Below are 20,201 nucleotides of genomic sequence, written 5' to 3'. Positions count from 1 at the left end.
CCTCTCTTTCTATGAATTCTCGCTAAGGTCCGAATGTTTGCTGAAAAGGGCTAAGTGGGACGGGACCTGATTTTTACTTTTTTCTTGCTCTCTTTTCAATCTCTTGGGATTCAGACACTCTGATGGCACCCAGGGGAAAGTTTTCACACCAATCCCCGTCTTCCATGCTCACCTTCTACTTCCCCTTCATCTGTACTAAAATATGTGCTGAATTATTTAAATTTATATTTATTTAGAGAAAGGACCTCACTATGTAGCTCTGGCTGGCCTCAGAGATTTACCTGCTTTTACCTCCTGAGTGCTGAGATTAAAGGCATGTGCTGAGAGCTGTAAATTGTATTGTAAGGAGGAGGGATGGCTCAGTAGTTAAATGCCCTTAATTGCTCTGGCAGGGGACAGGGACCAGTTCCTAGCATACATGGCAAACAGCTCGCAACCATCTGTTACTGCAGCTCCAGGACTCTCATACCTCTGGGCACATGTAACCCCCACACAGAGACATATAATTAAAAATAAAAATAAACCTTTAAAATATATACTATAAACAAACCGTATTTATTTAGGTGTTCTAACTAGTCACTGGCCTAATAACTCCTGATACCAACTCTCGTGTTTCCCCACAGTGTTCTTTCCTATTACACAGTCTTATTTTGTACTTAGTTGGAAGCGCCTGAAGTTTGTAGTGGGCGCCACAGTTACAGTCATGTAAGACCACAGACAAATCAGTCCCTACTATGTCTCAGTTAGTGACACTGAAATCAGCTCCCTCTTACCCAATGTTTTCTGGGCCCCAAAGCTTAGCACATCAGCCTGATTTTAGAGAGAAGCAGCGGACGCCTATGCTGCATGCTGTCTTGGGTCTGCCCTTGCCTTTTCTGGCAATGGGTGTCACAGCAGTTTAGTCCAGGTAATATCCGAAGATCTAGGGAATAATAGCAGAGTGGGTTAGGGGAAACTCCCAGGGGGCTCTGGCTGCTGTTGTTTCAAACAGGCCTATGTAACCCTGGCTGAGCTACAGCTCACAGTGTACATTGGGCTTAATGGCGCAGGCCTTTGTCCCAGCACTTGGGAGGCAGAGACAGGCAAAGCTCTGAGTTTGAGGCCAGCCGGGACTACAGAGCAAATTCCAAGACAGTGAGAGCTACAAGACAGTGAGAGCTACATAGAGAAACCTGTCTTAAAATTTTTTAAAAAAGAAGGAAAGAAACTCACTATGTAGAGTAAGTTGCATAGAAGTCACAGATATCAGAAAGAAAGAAAGAAAGAAAGAAAGAAAGAAAGAAAGAAAGGAGGAAGGAAAGAAAGAAAGAAAGAAAGAAAGAAAGAAAGAAAGGGAGAGAGAGAGAGAGAGAGAGAGAGAGAGAGAGAGAGAGAGAGGAAGAAAAGAACTCACTATGTAGACCAGCCTACATATAACTGGAAGATACTGCCTGCCTTTGTCTTTGAGCACTGGTACTTTTAAGATGGACTGTTTCGGCAGCCACTCATCTGATACTCAATTCCTAGCTCCAACATAGACTTGTTAAGGGTGACCACCGGTAACCTTCTCTCTCTCTCTCTCTCTCTCTCTCTCTCTCTCTCTCTCTCTCTCTCTCTCTCTCTCTCTCTCTCTCCCTTTTTAAAAAGATGAGGGAGCCGGGTGCACAGCACGCAAAGGCAGACACAGCTCTATGGAGCTCGAAGCCAGCCTGGTCTACATAGTGAGGTCCAGGACAGTCAGAGCTTCACAGACTCTGTCTAAAAAGAAACCAGTAACAATAAACACCCAGGAGTACCCACTGCTCAGGATCAATGTGGGTTCCACAAAAGGACATTCTCGTGACGACTTGTTAGGGATCGCAAAGAATCTGTTGTTATTCTTATTGCACACGCGGGCCCTTTGATTGGAAGATTCCCCAAATTCCAACCTGACGATCTAAAGATCTCTCAAACGTACCGCTCAGGGAGATGGGGCTAGGATTGGGTTCTGGTTCTCCGCAGAGGCGGTCCCCTGCAGATTGAGACCAATAAGTGAGCGCAGCAAGAGTAACTCTGCCTGTGAGCGACTTGCACTCAGGGACGCAGCAGCCTTGGGCTAGCTAGCAACCAGGTGCTGGCTGACTAAATAAACTGAATAAACTATTGTTTTACCGAGTCAGAGCCCTGGGCGCTAGACATCAGAGACCAATAGCACCCTCATGCTCCAATCTCCCGAGTGTTCTCTTTGCCGGTGCCTGGAAGTGGTGGTGCATGTGAAGTCAGAGTTGTGAGTTCTGAGTGGTGGTAGCCAGTGTCTTCCTCACTTCTCCCGATGCAATTTCCCCAATGAACCATTCGCTAAGCGCCAGAACAGAGTCCTAGGCTTGTACACAACTCCTACACAGGACCACATTATCCTCCTCTAAAAGAAAAGTCACCCATCAGCCCACAGCAAAGAGGATGAGGAGAAAAAGAGGGGAGGAGAGAGCGAGGAACTAGTGGCAGAGGGAACAGCAGATTGCGCCCAGCCAATGGAAAAGGCTGGACAAGGTGGCACCAAATTCTCTTTGGCCAATGACAAGACAGGCTTCATAGGAGGCTCATTAGCATTTACCCCCCGGCAGGGGGTTGGAGCAACGCGGTGTTGATGTCTTCAGCATCCCGGCGCCTCGGAGGTCTACTCTGGAATCTACTTGGCTTTCTTTCCGCTTCTTGGTCCCGCCCTCCTTCCCTCCCTCACCTCCACGTCTGGCTTCCTTGGCTAGCTATCTCTGCGCTCTTTACCCTTTGCTGGCAGCGGATAAAAGGGATCTGAGGAAATACTGAACACGGTCATCCCATCGCCTGCCCTACCCTTTAAATTCCCAGCCCGGGAAGATCTGTGCACAGCCAGACCGGGCTGAACATCCATCCCGCGAGACAGGAAGGCAGGTTTCCAAGCGCAGCTCTGCCACTCGCCCACACCAACGGGCTCCGGAACCGAAGTCCACGCTCGATCTCAGCGCTGAGAAAGTGAGGCGAGCAGCCGACAGCCACGATGCCGGCCCACATGCTTCAAGAGGTGAGCTTCCAGAAGCGACCCTCGCTCCACGCACCGGCCACGCTGCTAGGTTACTGGTCCGGGGAGGAGAAAGTTTGAGACTTCTCCGGACTACTCGGCTTTTCGAATTCTGATGCGACCCGTTGATTGGGGGATGTAGATTGTAATTTGGGCAGTTGAGTCCCAACTTCTGTACCTTTAGCTTTAAAGCAGCGGTTCTCAACCTTCCTGATCCTTTAATACAGTTCTTCATGTTGCAGTGACCCCCCAACCATAAAATTATTTTCGTTGCTACTTCATAACTATAATTTTGGTACTGTTATAAATCGTAATGTAAATGTCTGTTTTCGATGGTCTTGGGCTATCCCTATGAAAGGGTTGTTTGACCCCCCAAAGGGGTCGAGCGTGAGCCACAGGTTGAGAACCGCTGCTTAAATAAAAAAGCTTATCCTGCTGATACTTGTATACTCACGCAGGGATCCCTTTGTGTGTTATTGGGGGTACAAATGTCTCACTCTCCTTTCCTACTTGTCTTTCACCCCCTTCCTCCCAAACAAAACTGTACAGTTTCTGGAAACTTCTGATTTATCTCGGAGTACATCTCTCCCTGAGCTCTGGGGCAGGGTCTGTTGCGTCTTTGCTGTGCCTTTTGCCTGCACTAGTGTGAAGAACACGGTACACACACACACACACACACACACACACACACACACAGAATGCCCTCCACTGATCTGCCTCCCCCACTGAACTTTTCCTTGCAGCTCTCCAGTTCCTACACGACCACCACTACCATCACAGCGCCTCCCTCTGGAAACCTGCAGAATGGTCGAGAGAAGGTGAAGACTCTGCCCCTCTATCTGGAAGAAGACATCCGTCCTGAAATGAAAGAAGATATACACGACCCCACCTACCAGGATGAGGAGGGGCCCCCGCCCAAGCTGGAGTACGTCTGGAGGAACATCATCCTCATGGTCCTGCTGCACTTGGGAGCCCTGTACGGGATCACACTGGTTCCCTCCTGCAAGGTCTACACCTGCCTCTTTGGTGAGCAGCGCCCCTTGTCTTGGGCCAGTACCTCATATTTCTCCTTGTTCTTTAATAAGGTAGCCTCTGACTCAAAGCAGTGGCCTATCTGTCCAGATGTCCCCAGCCTTTTTTTTCTGCTTCCTCGTAGGACTAAGCATCCTTTAACATGAATACTGAGTCCCATGCAGGGGGCCTGGAGGGGTCTATCTGAGGCAGAGAAACAACTTTCTCTGAACAACCTTTTCTGTGTGAGACACTTGCTTAGCTACTCATCCCGGCCTCACCTGGCCCTACCTGAGAGGCATGGGAATCGGGTGCTAGGCCAAGGGACTTGTGGACTACTCTTCAGCCAGGACAGGGAACAGAGCCTGCTGACACTGTACAGGAGCAAACCTTGAAAAGAAAGGAACAAAAGGCAGTTATTTACACACAACTATTCTGACTCCAAACTCCCAACCAGACCAAGCTGGTTTGCCTTAGGGAAAGGTGATGCAGGCTTCTACAGCACCCAGTCTACAGGTGTGTGTGGTTCTGCTCCAGGTCATTCTCCAGGGTGCAGCACCTGCTAATCAACAATGTGTTAAAAGAATGAAGGAAGGTTCTTGTTCCAATCCCTCATCTAGCCTGCTCTTGTCTGTTCCCTGAGACTATGAAGTGCTAAGGACCCAAAACTTTCTAAGTCCAATCTTCCCACCCTGGTGATCCCTCCTTGCAGAGAATAACCCCTCAGCAGCCCCACCTCTAATTCCGCTCCTCAGGGATTCACTGGGTATGGGCTGATAGCAAGGCCACCTCTAGAATACATTTGAGCGTTACATGTGTTTTCCTCTATGACCTGAATTGGGAAGGAGGAGCAGGAGGGCCTTTCTGAGGAGTCCCCTCTCTGGAAGACATGGGAGGTTTCTCTGGAGAAGTATTAGCTGTGGGTACTTTGTGGTGGCTCTCTCAGAGGTAAGGTTGTGAAAGAGATGGTTAGCCAGGTATTGGCTCTTCTGCCCTGGGCCTTTTAGGCCTTCTAAGTAGTTAAATTTGGTCCTGGGAGCGTCATCTTAGAAGTTGTCCAGATGACCTAGATCTGAGAGAATCCACTGTTATCCAAGTAACAAGTAGAGCAGCAGTACTTTGTTGGGGTTAGCGAGGTTCTGCTCTTAGGCTAGCTGCGCCTTTCTCTTGAGGAAGCTTTCCAGAGCTTTTATATTCTCTTTGTTAACTCTAAAAGAACCCAGTTCTGAAGAGATCGCTGATAACGCTGAAGACCAAAGAGTCTCCAGCCTGCTACTGCCACCTACCTCCCCCCACCCTTTTTTTGGAGACAAGGTCTCATTGTAGACCAGGCCTCACAGAGATCTCACTGCCTCCTCTGCCTCCCAAGTGCTAGGATTAAAAGTCCACCACACCCAGATCCAGCCTGCTTCTTACAATAACTCTTAAGATGTTCCTTTACCAATAGGTGGACACAATAGTCCCGTTGTGGGGGGGGGCACTGAAGTTTGGGTAGAATATCCCAATGTGCCTGTGCTCTTGTCCCAATTCCCCTGTTGACATGGTATCATATGTGGTCTAGACTGTGCCTGGGTCATCTACATGAAACCAACATGGATGCTTCCTTGGTGTAAAATTGAGGGCTTCTATGTTGCCCCAAACCTTTTCTTTCCTCCCGCCGATTGCTAGTGGTTCTCTGGGGCTCTCTGGGACAGTGTGGTCAGATCTGGTACACAAGACAATCAGATTGCCACACCATGACCCATGGTCATTATCCCCCCCATGACCATGGGTAGCAGACATCCGAGGCTTCAATCCCAGCTCTGAGAGAATGTGGCTAGAGTTTACTTAGGATGTCAGACACTGACTGTGTATGAGGAAAATGGGGGTGCACAGGAAGCTGCTTAGGAGGTTTCTATCTCTGCTCTAGGGCATGGACAATGTACAGTGTGTATCTCTTGACTGCAACTGAAGTCAATCTGAGAATCTGTGGTTGTTACTCCTTAGGCCTGAAAACAGTGTCTGCCAGGGCTTCTGTCCCAGCATTCCAGTGCTGGTCAGAGAAGAGCTGGGTATGCACAAAACCTCTTTCCCCCTTCAAGATCGAATTTAGTACCCTCTAACCCTGCATGCCCAGAAGACCATGAAGCAGGAAAACGTTCTGATGTCGGGTTCCTATTTTGCTAATTGTGCAGCCCTGTTCAGACTTAACCCCTCTTGCGATCTACTTTCTCAATTGTAAAGTATAGGGAGTTTGTGGGGTTTTTTGTTTTGTTTGTTTTTGAGCAATGGTTTCTCTGCCTAGCCCTGTGTGTTCTGGAACTCTGTAGACCGGGCTGGCCTTGAACTCAGATTTTTCACTGCTGCCCAGAGTTCTGGGGTTAAAGGTGAAGTGAAGTACAATATTAATGACACTCTGTTTAAAGTAAGTAGTGAGGATGAGAATCTTTTTAAAAACTATTTATTTATTTATGTATATGGAGAAACTATAGCTGTCTTCAGGCACACCAGAAGAGGGCATCAGATCCCATTACCGATGGTTGTGAGCCACCATGTGGTTGCTGAGAATTGAACTCATGACCTCTGGAAGAGCAGTCAGCGCTCTTAACCACTGAGCCATCTCTCCAGCCTAAGTATAAGAATCTTAAGGTCGTTTAGGACACTGCAAGCATGACTCTCCAGGGCTGATGTGGGCCACAGTCCCTTCTGTAGTATTCAAATGTGACTATATCAGTTGCATCCCTTGAATGTCCCCTACAACTCAGGGTTCTCCAACTGCTTGATGTTCAGATTGACGTGTCTGCTGTTTTTCACAAAGCTCCCATCTGTGGCCCTGGGATCCACTGGAAGAGTTTGCAGCTCTGCTCATTTGAGGGGCAGAAGCTACTAGGCCTGAGAGACCAAGGGATTCTTAATGGTTCAGTGAAAAACAGATCCTCACCCCAAACCCAAAGGACATTGGCGTTGGGGAAAATGCCTTGGCAACTTTCACTGTTGAAATTTGCCTTTTGGTGAGTCTCTCACTGTCTGGTCCTACAGCGTACGTGTGCTACCTAATCAGCGGCCTGGGCATTACGGCCGGAGCTCATCGCCTGTGGAGCCACAGAACTTACAAGGCGCGGCTGCCCCTGCGGCTCTTCCTCATTGTTGCCAACACCATGGCATTCCAGGTAAGAAGCAGGCGCTGTGGCTGTGTCTCCATCCCATGCGTGATCTGAGTGGGCCGAGGAGGCTCCGCATCTAGGGAGGAATTATAAGGACCACCACTGACTGTCTTTTTTGGTTTCTGAAGTCACCTCAAGTACGACACGTTCAGGACCGATATGTTATCACGCCGTATGTTTGCCTAAAGGGCCCTGCTGCATGATCCACGCATTGACCCTGGTTTCTTGGACTCTTACTGGAGAGTCAACTCATGCTTTACTGTGACCATCATGGAATGTCACCACAATGGGACTAACAGTGACATGTCACAGAATTGGGAACTCTATAGCGCTGGCCATGCGGGGCACCTGCTAAGCACTTGGCATGAGATAACCCATTAAGTCCTCATAGACATACTGGTGGATATTATCATTATCACACTGATTTTTGTTCTTTGGGATAAGATCTCACTGAGTAGTCATGGCTGGCCTGGAACTCACTATGTAGATCAGGCTGGCCTGTGCCTTCCCAGTACTGGGATTAAAGGTGCACATCACCACTTAACTGACTCTGAAAGCTTGGCCTGGTGAACCTTGTTCTATCTGAGGCTGCTGGGTTGGCAATATGTGAAGTGTATGCCCCAGATAAGCTCATAGGTCCTACAGAAGTGCCCTTACCTCATTAATTACATGCTAGCTTAAAAATGGGGCTGAGTGAGCTGTCACCTGTGAAAGTATCTGGGTGGCACTGCCTTCATCTTTTCCCCAGACTCCCTGGGATTCCCCCTGCCTCAGGATCTCTGCCCCCAGGTTCCCACACTCAAAAAATCTTCAGAGTTCTTTGTGAGTGCTGTGACTTTCCTTCCCCTCACACACAGCCTTCAGTGTGCTCTGGGACTTTGCCAAATAAGCTTCGGGGACAAATGTACAAAAGTGTAGGCCCCAACTCCTTTGTAGTTGCAGCCTTATGGGTTGAGTTCTCCTAAGCCCTTGAAGATATCAGGGCACTGAATTCCCCCAGGAGGGCATCTCTTCTCAGCACTGGGTTCCTCTTCCCTGTGCTTCCAGAATGACGTGTATGAATGGGCCCGAGACCACCGCGCCCACCACAAGTTCTCAGAAACACACGCTGACCCTCACAATTCCCGCCGGGGCTTTTTCTTCTCTCACGTGGGCTGGCTGCTTGTGCGCAAACACCCGGCTGTCAAAGAGAAGGGCGGAAAACTGGACATGTCTGACCTAAAAGCTGAGAAGCTGGTGATGTTCCAGAGGAGGTGAGTGGGGCCTGGGGGTAGAATTGGGACTGTAACCCAGGGCACCTGGAGTTTAGGAATCTACCTTTTCTCTTAGGATGTATAAAATAATAACTGGGTGATCTACGGGATTGATAAGTTCAAAGCCATTTAAATCTCCAATTCAGCATTCTAAAGACTCCCAGCCCTAAGTTATTGCTCTGTTTCTGCACGAGCCATCTTACTAGAACCAATTAACTATAACATTGGTCCTAGTCTGGTACCCACGGCCGAGCAGTTACCTTCAAGGAATTTTCAGTGTATTTGGGGTTGAAGGAATGAGCCTCAATTATCACCACACGAAGCAGGATGGTGCAGTGTTGACCAGGATTATGGAGGAGGAAATCCAGCTCAGTGAATGTACAGTGTACGGCAGCGAAGTAGCCTCAGGATCCAGCCACAGACAGAGGCTCTGGCAGTGTGATGGGCAGAGATGACAACAGACTGCCAAGACACGCTCCTCCTGAAATACAGTCCCTCTCTATGAGATGTACCATGTGACAGGAGCCGGGCTGCAAGGACAGACAGTCAGTATTAATTCAGTTGGTTTCAGGGGACCACTCAAGCATTCTCCGGCAGCATGGGACACAGGTGGGCTCTGAGGAAGCCGCTTTCAAAATAGGTGAAAGTAGTCATGGACCTAGGGAGGTGATGGCCAGTGTCACAGGTTAGACCACCAGGAGGCTTCCGCTAGGGAACTAGTGAGCAGATGAACGGGAACCATGCTGAGGGGCTGTCAGCGATACAACTGCTGAGGGAAGTCCGTGGCCTGGCTTGTAGGGAATTAAGAATGGGACGGAGTCTCTAGAGTGGCAGAGACCTGCAGAGGGTCAAGGACAGTTGATGTGTCTTCTGGGGGAAAGGCAGGACAAAGGCCCGCAGGGAAAATGGAGGCATGACGCTTGCCACACTCTGCCAAAGACCTCAACAGGCAAGAAGGAACTCAAAGGCTGATGGAGAGCAGCCCAGCGAGCAGAATTGGCCGGTGAGATTGTGGTTTGATAAAGTAATGGATTTGTAGTCAGGAATAGAAGTGACAGGAGACAAACTGTACCCAGGATCCTAGAAGAATATTGGCCCATTTGTGTATCACATCTAAAGAAAGAGAACTCCTTTGTTTTGTTACCACCTTCCCTCTTGCTGATAATCTGTCCCATTCTTTGATGTAAAAATGACTTAATGCTGCCTAATTAGGAAGGAAGGTTTGTGTAGGTTTGGGAGTCCTCTCTCCAGACTCAGTGTGTGATCTCTCCACGTAGGTACTATATACCCGGCCTCCTTCTGATGTGCTTCATCCTGCCCACGCTGGTGCCCTGGTACTGCTGGGGGGAAACGTTTGTAAACAGCTTGTTCGTTTGCACCTTCCTGCGGTACACTGTGGTCCTCAACGCCACCTGGCTGGTGAACAGCGCCGCCCACCTCTACGGGTACCGCCCCTACGACAAGAACATTCAATCCCGGGAGAACATCCTGGTTTCCCTGGGTGCCGTGGGTAAGTCACTAGTCCCTAGTATGACCATATCTAGGGGCCTTCTGGTTGTGTTGTTTGTCTAGGAGCCAGAGGAACCAGAAGGACCTGTTTTATGGGTTCTGTGTAGTTTGGTTTTTCCACCATAAAACTGGAGGTTGGGGAGAGTCTATCAGGAGGCCCTTATGAGAGTCTGGCAAGCAACAGCTCTTAATGTAAAAAAGAAAGGGGAAGAAGGTTTATAGGTTGTAAAACAATGTCTAAGTGCTGCCTGTAATGAGCCTTTGAGTCCCCTGGCAGGTCTGTAGTTCTGCGTAGCCAAGGATGCGCATTAAGTACACCACAGTCACCAGCCTAGTGGTTCACATGTAAACAACCCTGCTGTGTTACCTGTAAGAGCATAATTTAGTCAGTAACCTTCAAGTTGCTGCACCTGTTGTATTTTTCTCTCCACCCCACTGTATGCTGTTCTTTTACACCAGTGGGTCATGCACTGTCTTGTGGTGATGTCAACTGCAGGGCAGGCTCTTTTCTCCTCCGTCACCCCTCCCTCCTCTTGCTCATTTTCTGCTCCTTGCTGAGGACTTCTCCCCACCAGCATCCCTGAAGGGGCAGAGTTCCGTCTGTTCCTTCTGTGTGACCTCCTGTTGTCTGTTCCTGCATACACTCCTCTCTTTCTTAGGCTTTCCCTGCCAGGACTGGAGACGAGCGCCACTGCTCACCTGCTGACAGCCCAGAGACCCCTTTCTTTGCTCATGGAAAATCCCTGTCATTCCGCTAGCACTTTTAACTCTATTTAAAGCTCTGCCCCCTACCCTTTTTTTTCTCTTTGGATTCTCCGATTTCAACCCTTCTCTGGCATCTGTTACCAATTTGTATGCTGCTACTTTTGAACGATTCTGAAATAGACCCCACGCTCTCCAAATCGGATAGGTTCATGGAAACAGAGTAATCTGAGCTGAGTCATGTGTATCCTGCATTGTGTGAGACCTTCCTTGTGACTGTCAGTTCCAAGTGGCTGCCAGTATCTTCCTTTGTCGGGCTGCTATTCACCCAAACCTGTTGGTTCTCTTACTGGTCATCTCCACCGGCTGCTTCCTGTCACTCTCATCTTCTTGTATTATTTCCCTTAGGTCACATGCTCTTGGTCTCCCGTCACCCCATTTCTGGGCTATCTCATGCTCCTCTGGGCTATCTCATGCTGCTCAAATTACTCCCCATTGATCTCTATTCTCTTTTTCTCCCTCATCACCACGGTGTGGTCTGTTTTCATGTTAAATGTCGAGACAGGGATGTAGGGGAGGGCTCACTCAAAACTTCCTTTTGAAAGTGTGTAAAAACTAGTAATCTTTTTTTAAAAAAATTTTTTTCTTGAAATTGTATTTTTATGTATTGTATTTTATTATGTGTTGGGATATTTTGCCAGCATGTTTGCCTGTGCATCATGTGTTTGCAGTGCCTGAGGAGGCCAGAAGAGGGCGTTGGGTCGTTTGGGTTCTGTATTGTTAGTGTTGGGATCCATTCAGAAAGAAGAACCCTGCCAAGAGCTAGTAAACACCTTCTGCAGAACCCTCCTTAGTCCAGGTTTTCGTTTGTTCCCTCTATCAAAACATTATTTTTAGGAATGGTAAGAATCTTTGACGTTAGCGAGAATATCAGAGTGCTTCTGTTTTCTCGGCACCTCCAGAACCCCAGGGTCAAACTCAGAGTCAGCAGCTCTGCTGTGAGCCAGCAGTGGGTGGGTGAGGGACAGAGGCCTCCTTTTGCCTCCTCCTGAATACAACGCACTTCCATTCAGACCCTATAAGTTGAAGACCCAGTTTCTCTCCCATCCTCTTATGATACAAACTTCCTCTGACAAAGGCTCCCAGACATGCTCCCTGTGAGCAAAGCCTGCCAACAGGTTTCCTGAGATGCCTCTGAGGGCATCTATTTGCTTTAGAATACAAGACTGGGGGTTCATCTATTCACCCCAACAGCGAGATTCTTCAAGGTTTGAGGTACACAACAGCTAAGAGGTATACAAAAGGGAAGCAGGAATCACTGAGCCCCCTGACTGCTCTCCTTGCTTCTGTTGCAGGCGAGGGTTTCCACAACTACCATCACGTCTTCCCCTACGACTACTCTGCCAGTGAGTACCGCTGGCACATCAACTTCACCACGTTCTTCATCGACTGCATGGCTGCCCTCGGCCTGGCTTACGACCGGAAGAGAGTTTCTAAGGCCGCTGTCTTAGCCAGGATTAAAAGAACTGGAGAAGGAAGCCATAAAAGTAGCTGAGTTTGGGGCTTCTGAGTTCCTGTTCCAAAAGTTTTCTGGGCAGAGATTTAATATTCTGTTGATTAACTACCGGATAATGCTATCAGGATGTTAATGATGTATTTAACCTATTCTGGTACAGTATTCTTATAAAATGAGAAAGCTTTGATCACGTTTTGAGTTAATGCACATTTTAATTAGATAGGATTAACCATGCCACAAGACATAGATATTTCTAAGCATACATGACAAATGCATATACAGTTTTGCACAGCAGCTTTAAATAACAATAAATTTGAACACTCTATGCAAAGAGTATTAAAGCCGAGAAACGTGCTGTTTTGATGTTGGGGTGAGCACGGCTCTCATTCCCTGTTTGCATGCATCTGGCTTTGTTTCTTTCTCTGTCACCACCTTCAGGCTAATAGTTGACCAACCACTGTGCCCACCTTCCAAAGCCAGGCAACCTTTCTGCTTTCTGAAATACTGATCCTTCCTCCCGGATACTTCTTTCCTTGTTCCGAGCTTTGAGATTGCTGCCTTAAACTAGAGATAGAACAAAATCTTCCCGACAGTTCCCACTCATGAACTTCACTACAGGTTTTGCTAGATGGAATGGGGAAATCATCTTGATTTGATACGTAGCAAGTAGATCATCTTGAGAGAAGAGTTAGCATGTGTGGTACGGTTTGTAAGTAAGGATGGGAGGGAGATAGGAAGAGGTAGCCATATCTAACGGCCTACTTACCAAAGACCCCAGGCCTCTCTGCATAGCATGCCTCCTTTCAGCCCATACTCTGAACCACAGAGATTAGTGAGATTTGAATAATTAAATCATTTTCAGGGTGAAGGGGGTTAACGCATGATCTGTGCTAGGGGGAGGTTTTAGCTTTTGGTTCCTGAAGGATTTCTTCATAGAAAAAGTCTTCATGTTCAATGTGCCCAGAACTGATAACTAAACAGTTGATATTTGGGGTGGGGGGGAATATGGTATAAAACTTAAGTAAATATAAGCAAAATCTTCACTTGGAACATGAAAATATTTCACTTAGAAAAAGTGTTGCTAAAGAAAAAAAAATGAAGGGACAAGAGGTGTTGCCTGGGTTGCCAGTTTCTTTCGTGGTTGGGCAGGAAACAGTGAGGTTGAGAGACAGAGTCTATAAGTAGCTACTGAGAGGTACATTTCCAAATGAAGCCCTTGGGGAACACACTGCCAGGGATCCGGAAGGTGTTGGCTCCATCCATTGCTTTAATTTCCTCCCTGGATTGAGTAGAAATTTGGCTTCTTGTGGTGTTGAACCTTCCTTGCCTTTGTGTTGTGGCCATCCACCCTGCCTAGTGCTGCCTAGGAAGCTCTTGCCCATCCTGATTTCTTCTGCCACTTCTTTCTTTGGCCTTTTATTCTTCCCCTGGACAGGCAACTTGTTACCTGAGTGTATCAAGAGCACCCAGGGCTTGCTGCTGTCCAGGCCTGTTTCTCCCCTGGTATCCTTGGGTGTGGAACTGCTGGGTAGCTTCAGGAAACAGAGCCGGGTGCCATCTTCCTGTGGCTTCCAAATCCTCCCTACCTCCACCCTTATGTGCCTCTGCCACAGTGATTTCAGGAAAGCTTTGTAGACCCTCTAGCAACATCTTGGTTCAGAAAGTCTCTCTGGTTTGTGAGTTAACAGCTCAGCTAACTGCAGTGTTGTCTCAGTGAGGTAACCACTGAACGAGAGGGTTGGTTGTTGATCTGTCTCTGTGTGAGTTGGTGTAGACAGTATGTTCACTTCTCCCTGTGTGCTTTGCAAGGTGGCTCTGACTGATTAATTCAGGCAGGTAGTGGTACACTACTTCTGAAAGGAAGAAGTTCCCCATTTATCTGTTAAAACACCAGAAGCTCGGGCAAGTGCCCAGGACAGCACTTCAGGAAGAGGGTCTGCTTCCTGAAGCCAGTGTGTGATGAAAAACAACTAAAGCCTGGTATCTAAGGTGCCATGAATGACCACTCTATCACACAGCCCAGGGCAAAGAGTGGCATAGAAAAGTCTAGAAGGAAACATCACGTCAGTATTTTAGAACCATCAACCTCTACTGTCCCTGTAGCCCAATACAGAGGCCTGGCTTTTAGGACTGGCTGTGTACAGTGCCAAATGCTTGGTTCACTTGCAGGATCAGAGCCTTTCTTTCTATGTTAATTGAACACATGCTCTGAGCTATTTTGTTGAAGTAGAAAATCTAGTAGAAAATCACTATAGATCTGCTGACCTGTAACCTTCTGGAAATGCCTAGGGATGGTTTTACTTTTCCAGGTCACAGGTGCCTGATTTATAAGATGAACAATTAAATCAGCTTTCTTTCTCTAATGATCTTATTCCTGGGATCTGAGTCAGGCCATGTTCCAAAGCAAGGCTATCTAGAGACCTCAGGCTGAGGTCCCAGTGTCTTTAGGTAAAGGACACTCTTTCAGATCCTCTCAAATGTGGATTTATAACATTTTCCAGATGAATGTACTAATAGCTCTGGGTGCCTTATCTTTTTCCTAATCTGTAGTGCCTGTGAGCCCAGCCTCACTCCTTCCCTTAACCCTGAGACCCCTTAGATGGAGTGGGTACAGTCAAGAGGCTTGCTGAAGGATCATCAGTACAGTGATTTGCAGAAATATTTTACGGGCTTCATTTTGGAAAATTTTGTTTTTAGTAAGTGCTCAAATTTGGTGGGAAATAATTTGAGTGTATTCAATTGTACTGTCATCCTTGTTACTATTGTTAAACATGTTATAAACGGCAGTTGGCACTTGGGCTGCTTATCTCTGGGTGTAATCTCTGAAACCATAGCTCTAGTGAGGTGATGTGAAAGGTTAGCAAAGCCACCATTTGCTGGTGGCTGGAGCCAAGGCCTCTCTTAGCCACTGACTTGCTTGCTATGGTATCCTTTCTCTTGTAACAAACCCATCCCAGAGATGAGGCCTTTAATCATCCTAAAAAACTCCTGGGCTAAGTATCTGACAATCTCACATCTCAATATCGTGAATTAAGTGTCCAGAACATCAACCCAGGAGGACACACTGAAACTATCACTCTGGGCAAGTCTTGATAAAACAGGCTACTAATACTGACCTACCTCAAGGGCAGTTCTGAAGTGATTAGAGTTTTTTTTTTTAAAAACCAATTATTTGGAGATGTTCTGCAGAGGTTCTCATACAGACTTCTAAAGAACTAGATATGTTCTAGAGACCATCTTTAGTCTACATTGCTCTTTCCAGAGATTGACAGATATGACCAGTCAAAGTGCAAGACTGCCTATCACTGCCATGAAAACCACACAGGAAACCTTTTCCTTGCCTGAATGAGATTTTCTCTTTTTTATGTGGGAAAGTTACTTGTGACCCAAGTGTAATTTGGATGATTTCCATTAATATCAACTCTTGAAGCCTACTTGTACTGATTGAGATTGTATTTGTTCCCAATAAAAGTGGATCTGGCTGTACTGTCTGGGAGCTTTCGGCTGTGGTCATTATCCTACCTATCAAAAGCGCACACACAGCTAAGGATAAAACCTGGAGATTCCCACATGTCGGGCAAGCACTATACAGATGAGGTATAGCCACAGCCTCTTCGTCTTGAAACTGTTTATCTGAGACAGACTCTCACAGCAGAGCCTTTGCTGGCCTGGAAGTCTCAACAATATGCTCACTTTTTTGTTGTGATTGTAGACAGAATTGAGATTAAGGGGAAAACTAAAAATTACAACAGTTGAGCCACACCCCAGTAATGGGGATTTTGGAGTTTGGGAAGCACTCCAAAATCAGCACTTGGGAAGCAATGGGCAGGCAGGTCTCATAAGTCTGAGGACAGCCTGGGCTACAAAGCAAATTCCAGGACATTCCAGGAAGCCTACCCCTCTTAAGGGTAACCTGAGGTTAAACTCTGGTAGCAGGAAACCAAGAATCTGTCGTTGAGTCAAACACAGCATCAGCTGACTGCTAGCCAGGGGACAGGCCAGATCTCTACTGTCACATGGTGGCCACATGGACCCAGCACACAGGCACATGAAGAACTGTTACCTCAGCCCTGGGAAGTCAAGCCCACTCCTCTTCCTGGAATGTTCTGCCTCCAGGTAACAGAAAGCTGAGTGCTTTCTCACACCTAGATAAAAGCAAATAGTCCAGAGAGGTTTGCAAGTCCCCAGAGTAGAAAGGGCTTCATGACCTCGAGATGGATGGTGTGGGTTTGGGGTTTTGAGGGGGAGGGCAGGGTTGGTGTATGTTTCCTTTGCGCTTTCTTTAGCTTTTACCTTTACTATTTTTAGAATTCTCCTGTGGAAAAGAAAGGACTTGGGGTTTACAGTTTCTATCAACTCCATATTCCAACAAGCATCTGCACCAATACCACGGTTGCTGTGAACTCCAAAATCAACTCTGCCAGCTCATTCTCTGCTCTGAAGTTCTTATCTAGAACAAGACACATGCTCCTCTCAGACACAGAGTAGGGTTCTCACACACTGCAGTAGCACAGAATTTCCTCAAACTTGTTCTTTAGATGAGGCTCGCTTTAAACCTCTGATCCTGTCTCCATTAATGCTGGGATTAAAGACAGCTGATGTTTTGACTGGTGCAAGGAAGCACGTGCCTTTAATCCCAGCACTTGGAAGCAATGGGCAGGCAGGTCTCATAAGTCTGAGGACAGCCTGGGCTACAAAGAAAATTCCAGGACAGCCAGAGCTGTTACACAGAAACCCTGTTTTAGGGGCAGAGGATGGATTGCTATCACACCTGGCTTTCACAGACTAATTTTTTTTAGTATCTAGAACAATGATTCTTAACCTATGGATAGCAACCTCTTTAGGGGGTCAAATGACCCTTTCACAGGGGTCCCCTAAGACCACCAGAAAATACATATATTTGCATTACAATTCGTAACAGTAATGAAATTACAGTTATGAAGTAGCAACTGAAATGATTTTATGTTTGAGGGCCACCACATGAGGAACTATATTAGAGGGTCACAGCATTAAGAAGGTTGAGACCCACAGCTAGACCTGAGCATTCTCAGACTTCTGTCCTCTGGAGGCAGGACATTCCAGGAAGAGAAGTGAGCATGACTTCCCAGGGCTGAGGTAGCTGTTCTTCGTGTTCCCATGTGCAGGGTCCATGTGGCCATGGGACAGTGGAGACGTGACATGCCCCTGAGCTAGCTGCCAGCTATGCTGTGTTTGACTCGATGCCATAGGTTAGTATACATTGAGCTTCGCCAGACCTTAGTAATTTAATTTGATGGTGATAACACTTTCTTCATTAACAGCATGCACACATTATTATGGTCTGACACACGCATGCCCCCCCCACTCCGCCACCAATAGCTGTAGCCATTTTGTCCCATGCCTGCCAGCTATTTCCTACTGTTGCTGTGACATGCCTGCCAGTCACTGACACAGAGAAGTGACTTGACTCAGGGACATGCTGGCCATGTTCTGAATGTTCTGTATGAGGTTTGCTAATCCTAAGAAATTCCACAAAGCTTTACGTAGGACCCATCAAATCAAAGGTCAGTAAAAACCTGTTATGTCTAAAATGGGTTGAGTCGGAGGTGACCACCAGGCAGCACTACCTGCACCTACGTATGAGCGCACTATGCTTTTGTGGCTGACACCGAAGAATAATAGTAGCGAGCCAAATAGCTCTGTTATCTCAATGTGCTGAAATTCCCCTGTTCACCACCCATCCACCACCACCACCCTTTCCTTACTCAGGACCAACCAGCTTAAAGGTTAGCTGATAATACTTTGCCTAGTGAGCCAACTGCTCCCCTCCTTGCCCTTTAACCTTTTGAGCCTGTTTTTTCCTATAAAAAGCCTGGCCTGTGAGCAGACTTGTACCGCAGTTAGGCTCCTGAGTCCCGAATGTTCAGTATTAAGGTATACGTTTAATAAACTCTTCTTGCTTAACTGAGATCAGTGTTTTTATGGTATGAGTGGCAATTCCTGAAACCAAAACACAAACATAATAATAAATTAAAATTATATGTATATATATATATATATATATATATATATATATATATATATACACATACATGTATGTGTGGATGTGTGTGTGTGTGTGTGTTCTAGTTTAAATCACTCACACCAGAATAGCTTTTCCATAATTTTTTTTTTTTTTTGGTTTTTCGAGACATGGTTTCTCTGTGTAGCCCTGGCTGTCCTGGAACTCACTCTGTAGACCAGGCTGACCTCGATCTCAGAAATCCACCTGCCTCTGCCTCCCAAGTGCTGGGATTAGAGGCGTGTGCCACCACTGCCTAGCTCAGAATAGCTTTTCCAATTGCTCTAGAACATACCTCCTTCGAGTCCCATGAACTGGCATTAATCAACAGTGTGTCCTCCCCATGCCTCTCTCTCGTTCCCTCACATTCCTCACTGCCCTCCCTCTGGTTAAACATTCCTGTAGGCTTCCCCTGGGAAGCACAGTGTTCTTTCACACGGGATTATTTTTCTTATGCTTGACTGTAAAAATCCCAAAGACAAAGAAGGGAGGGTGAGACCTTCCAGCTGCAAGAGTTTTCTGAGACAGGGTTTCTCTGTGTACCAGCCCTGACTGTCCTGGGACTCACTTTGTGGACCAGGCTAGCCTGAGAGTCAAACAGCTACAAGAGTTTAAGGAAAGGAAGTTCTCCTGAGAGTCTAAGCCTAGTGGGAGTCCTCAGAGGCCAAAACAGTGAATTCTGCTTTTGAGCCATTAAAGGGAAAGGGACACGGAGACTGAGGTCCCATTCAGACAAAAAGCCTTAACAAGAAGTGGTTAAAATAATGAACAAACTAAAAAGTGAATGCCTTTGTGGCCAATGGTCACCAACCCCTCAAGAATGAGGATAGCCCCCAAAGATGTCTTCCAGGGCAAGAAAAGAAGCGCCAAGTCAGACAGAACAAACTGTCATCTGTAGATGATGCGATGCTTATAGTGAAAACTCTATCCACTACATACACACCTTTTGGGAGCAGAAGAGAGGGAGGACCAGTCTTAACTTGATTATCTTTCAGCAGTTTTAAACATTATCCCCACTGAGAATGGTGGCATGTGCTTACAATCCCAGCATTCATGACACAGAGGCCAAAAGACCGGAAGTTCAAGTGTGTTTGAGGCCAACCTGGATGACATGAGGCTCTGTCTCAAAGCAAGAAAACCTAAGGAAAGAAAAAGAACTAATGACCTTTGATGTTTCAGAATACTGCATTTTGGGACTCTGCTTCAAAAAAACCCCAAAAGCCAGGGCTGAATTGTAACTCTGTGGTAATGCCTAGCATGCACGATGCCCGTGTTTGGTCGGCAGTAGCTCATAAATCAGGTGTGGGTGTTTGCCTGTGTAATTCTAGCACTCTGGAGGCAGAGACAGGAGGATCAGAGTTTCAAGATCATCCTCACCTAAGATGTATCAAGGCCACCCTGGGATACATGAGACTACCAAACAAACAAACAAACAAACAAAAACAGAACAGAACAGAACAAACAAAAACCAGAACAAACAAAACAATCAGGCAACCTACAAAATGGGGAAAAAGTCAAGTGTCTCTATATCTTCCTGGACATTTCATATAAAGGGAAATGCATGTCTAACCGTTTGGGTTCAAAATAACATCAAGATCTACCTACGTTGTATACCTGTTTTTCTTTAGTCTTTTCTGTGTGTGGAGACAGGGGTTCACTGTGTAGCCCTGGAACTCACAGATCTGCCTGCCTCTGTCATTTAGTGCTGGAATTATGTTACCGGAGTCACCCCATTTGGCTGAATGTTACTGTTTTTATAGAGGAATATCACTCTATTTTATAAACACATTATATTTTATTGATGGAAAACTTGGGTTTTTTTTTTAATATCTCTTAACTATTTTCTAAAACAACTATGAGCACTCATGTGCAGATTTTCGTGTGAACAGGCATTCTGTTTCTCTTGGGTATATTCCTAGAAGCTGAATTGTTGGGTCATAAAGTAGCTCTGATTTCACACTTCACCAACTCTTCCAAAGCAGAAGGGGCATTGAACTTTCCAAACCCTGTG

General features: G+C 46.7%; 1 protein-coding gene across 1 annotated transcript; it reads left to right on the top strand.

Annotated features, from left to right (window-relative positions):
* Nucleotides 1-2,652: 2,652 nt before the first annotated feature.
* On the top strand, nucleotides 2,653-15,641 carry LOC114625726 (acyl-CoA desaturase 1). Its single transcript, XM_028773110.1, has 6 exons — nucleotides 2,653-3,019; nucleotides 3,760-4,042; nucleotides 7,046-7,176; nucleotides 8,218-8,423; nucleotides 9,701-9,933; nucleotides 11,990-15,641. Exons 1-6 carry the CDS (start codon nucleotides 2,996-2,998, stop codon nucleotides 12,187-12,189), a joined length of 1,077 nt encoding a protein of 358 aa, XP_028628943.1. The 5' UTR covers nucleotides 2,653-2,995; the 3' UTR covers nucleotides 12,190-15,641.
* The last annotated feature ends 4,560 nt before the right edge of the window (nucleotides 15,642-20,201 follow it).

Source organism: Grammomys surdaster, unplaced genomic scaffold (genome assembly GCF_004785775.1).
Source record: "Grammomys surdaster isolate TR1022 unplaced genomic scaffold, NIH_TR_1.0 66, whole genome shotgun sequence".
In the NCBI taxonomy this organism is placed as follows: domain Eukaryota; kingdom Metazoa; phylum Chordata; class Mammalia; order Rodentia; family Muridae; genus Grammomys; species Grammomys surdaster.
This window is presented reverse-complemented; position numbering and strand designations above follow the sequence as displayed.

Bases quoted from the DNA above. Each gene is read 5' to 3' on its own strand.
- LOC114625726 (XM_028773110.1), top strand. From the start codon at position 2,996: ATGCCGGCCCACATGCTTCAAGAG. The intron at 3,020-3,759 runs GTGAGCTTCCAG...TTTTCCTTGCAG, and splicing joins CGGCCCACATGCTTCAAGAG to CTCTCCAGTTCCTACACGAC. The intron at 9,934-11,989 runs GTAAGTCACTAG...CTTCTGTTGCAG, and splicing joins GGTTTCCCTGGGTGCCGTGG to GCGAGGGTTTCCACAACTAC.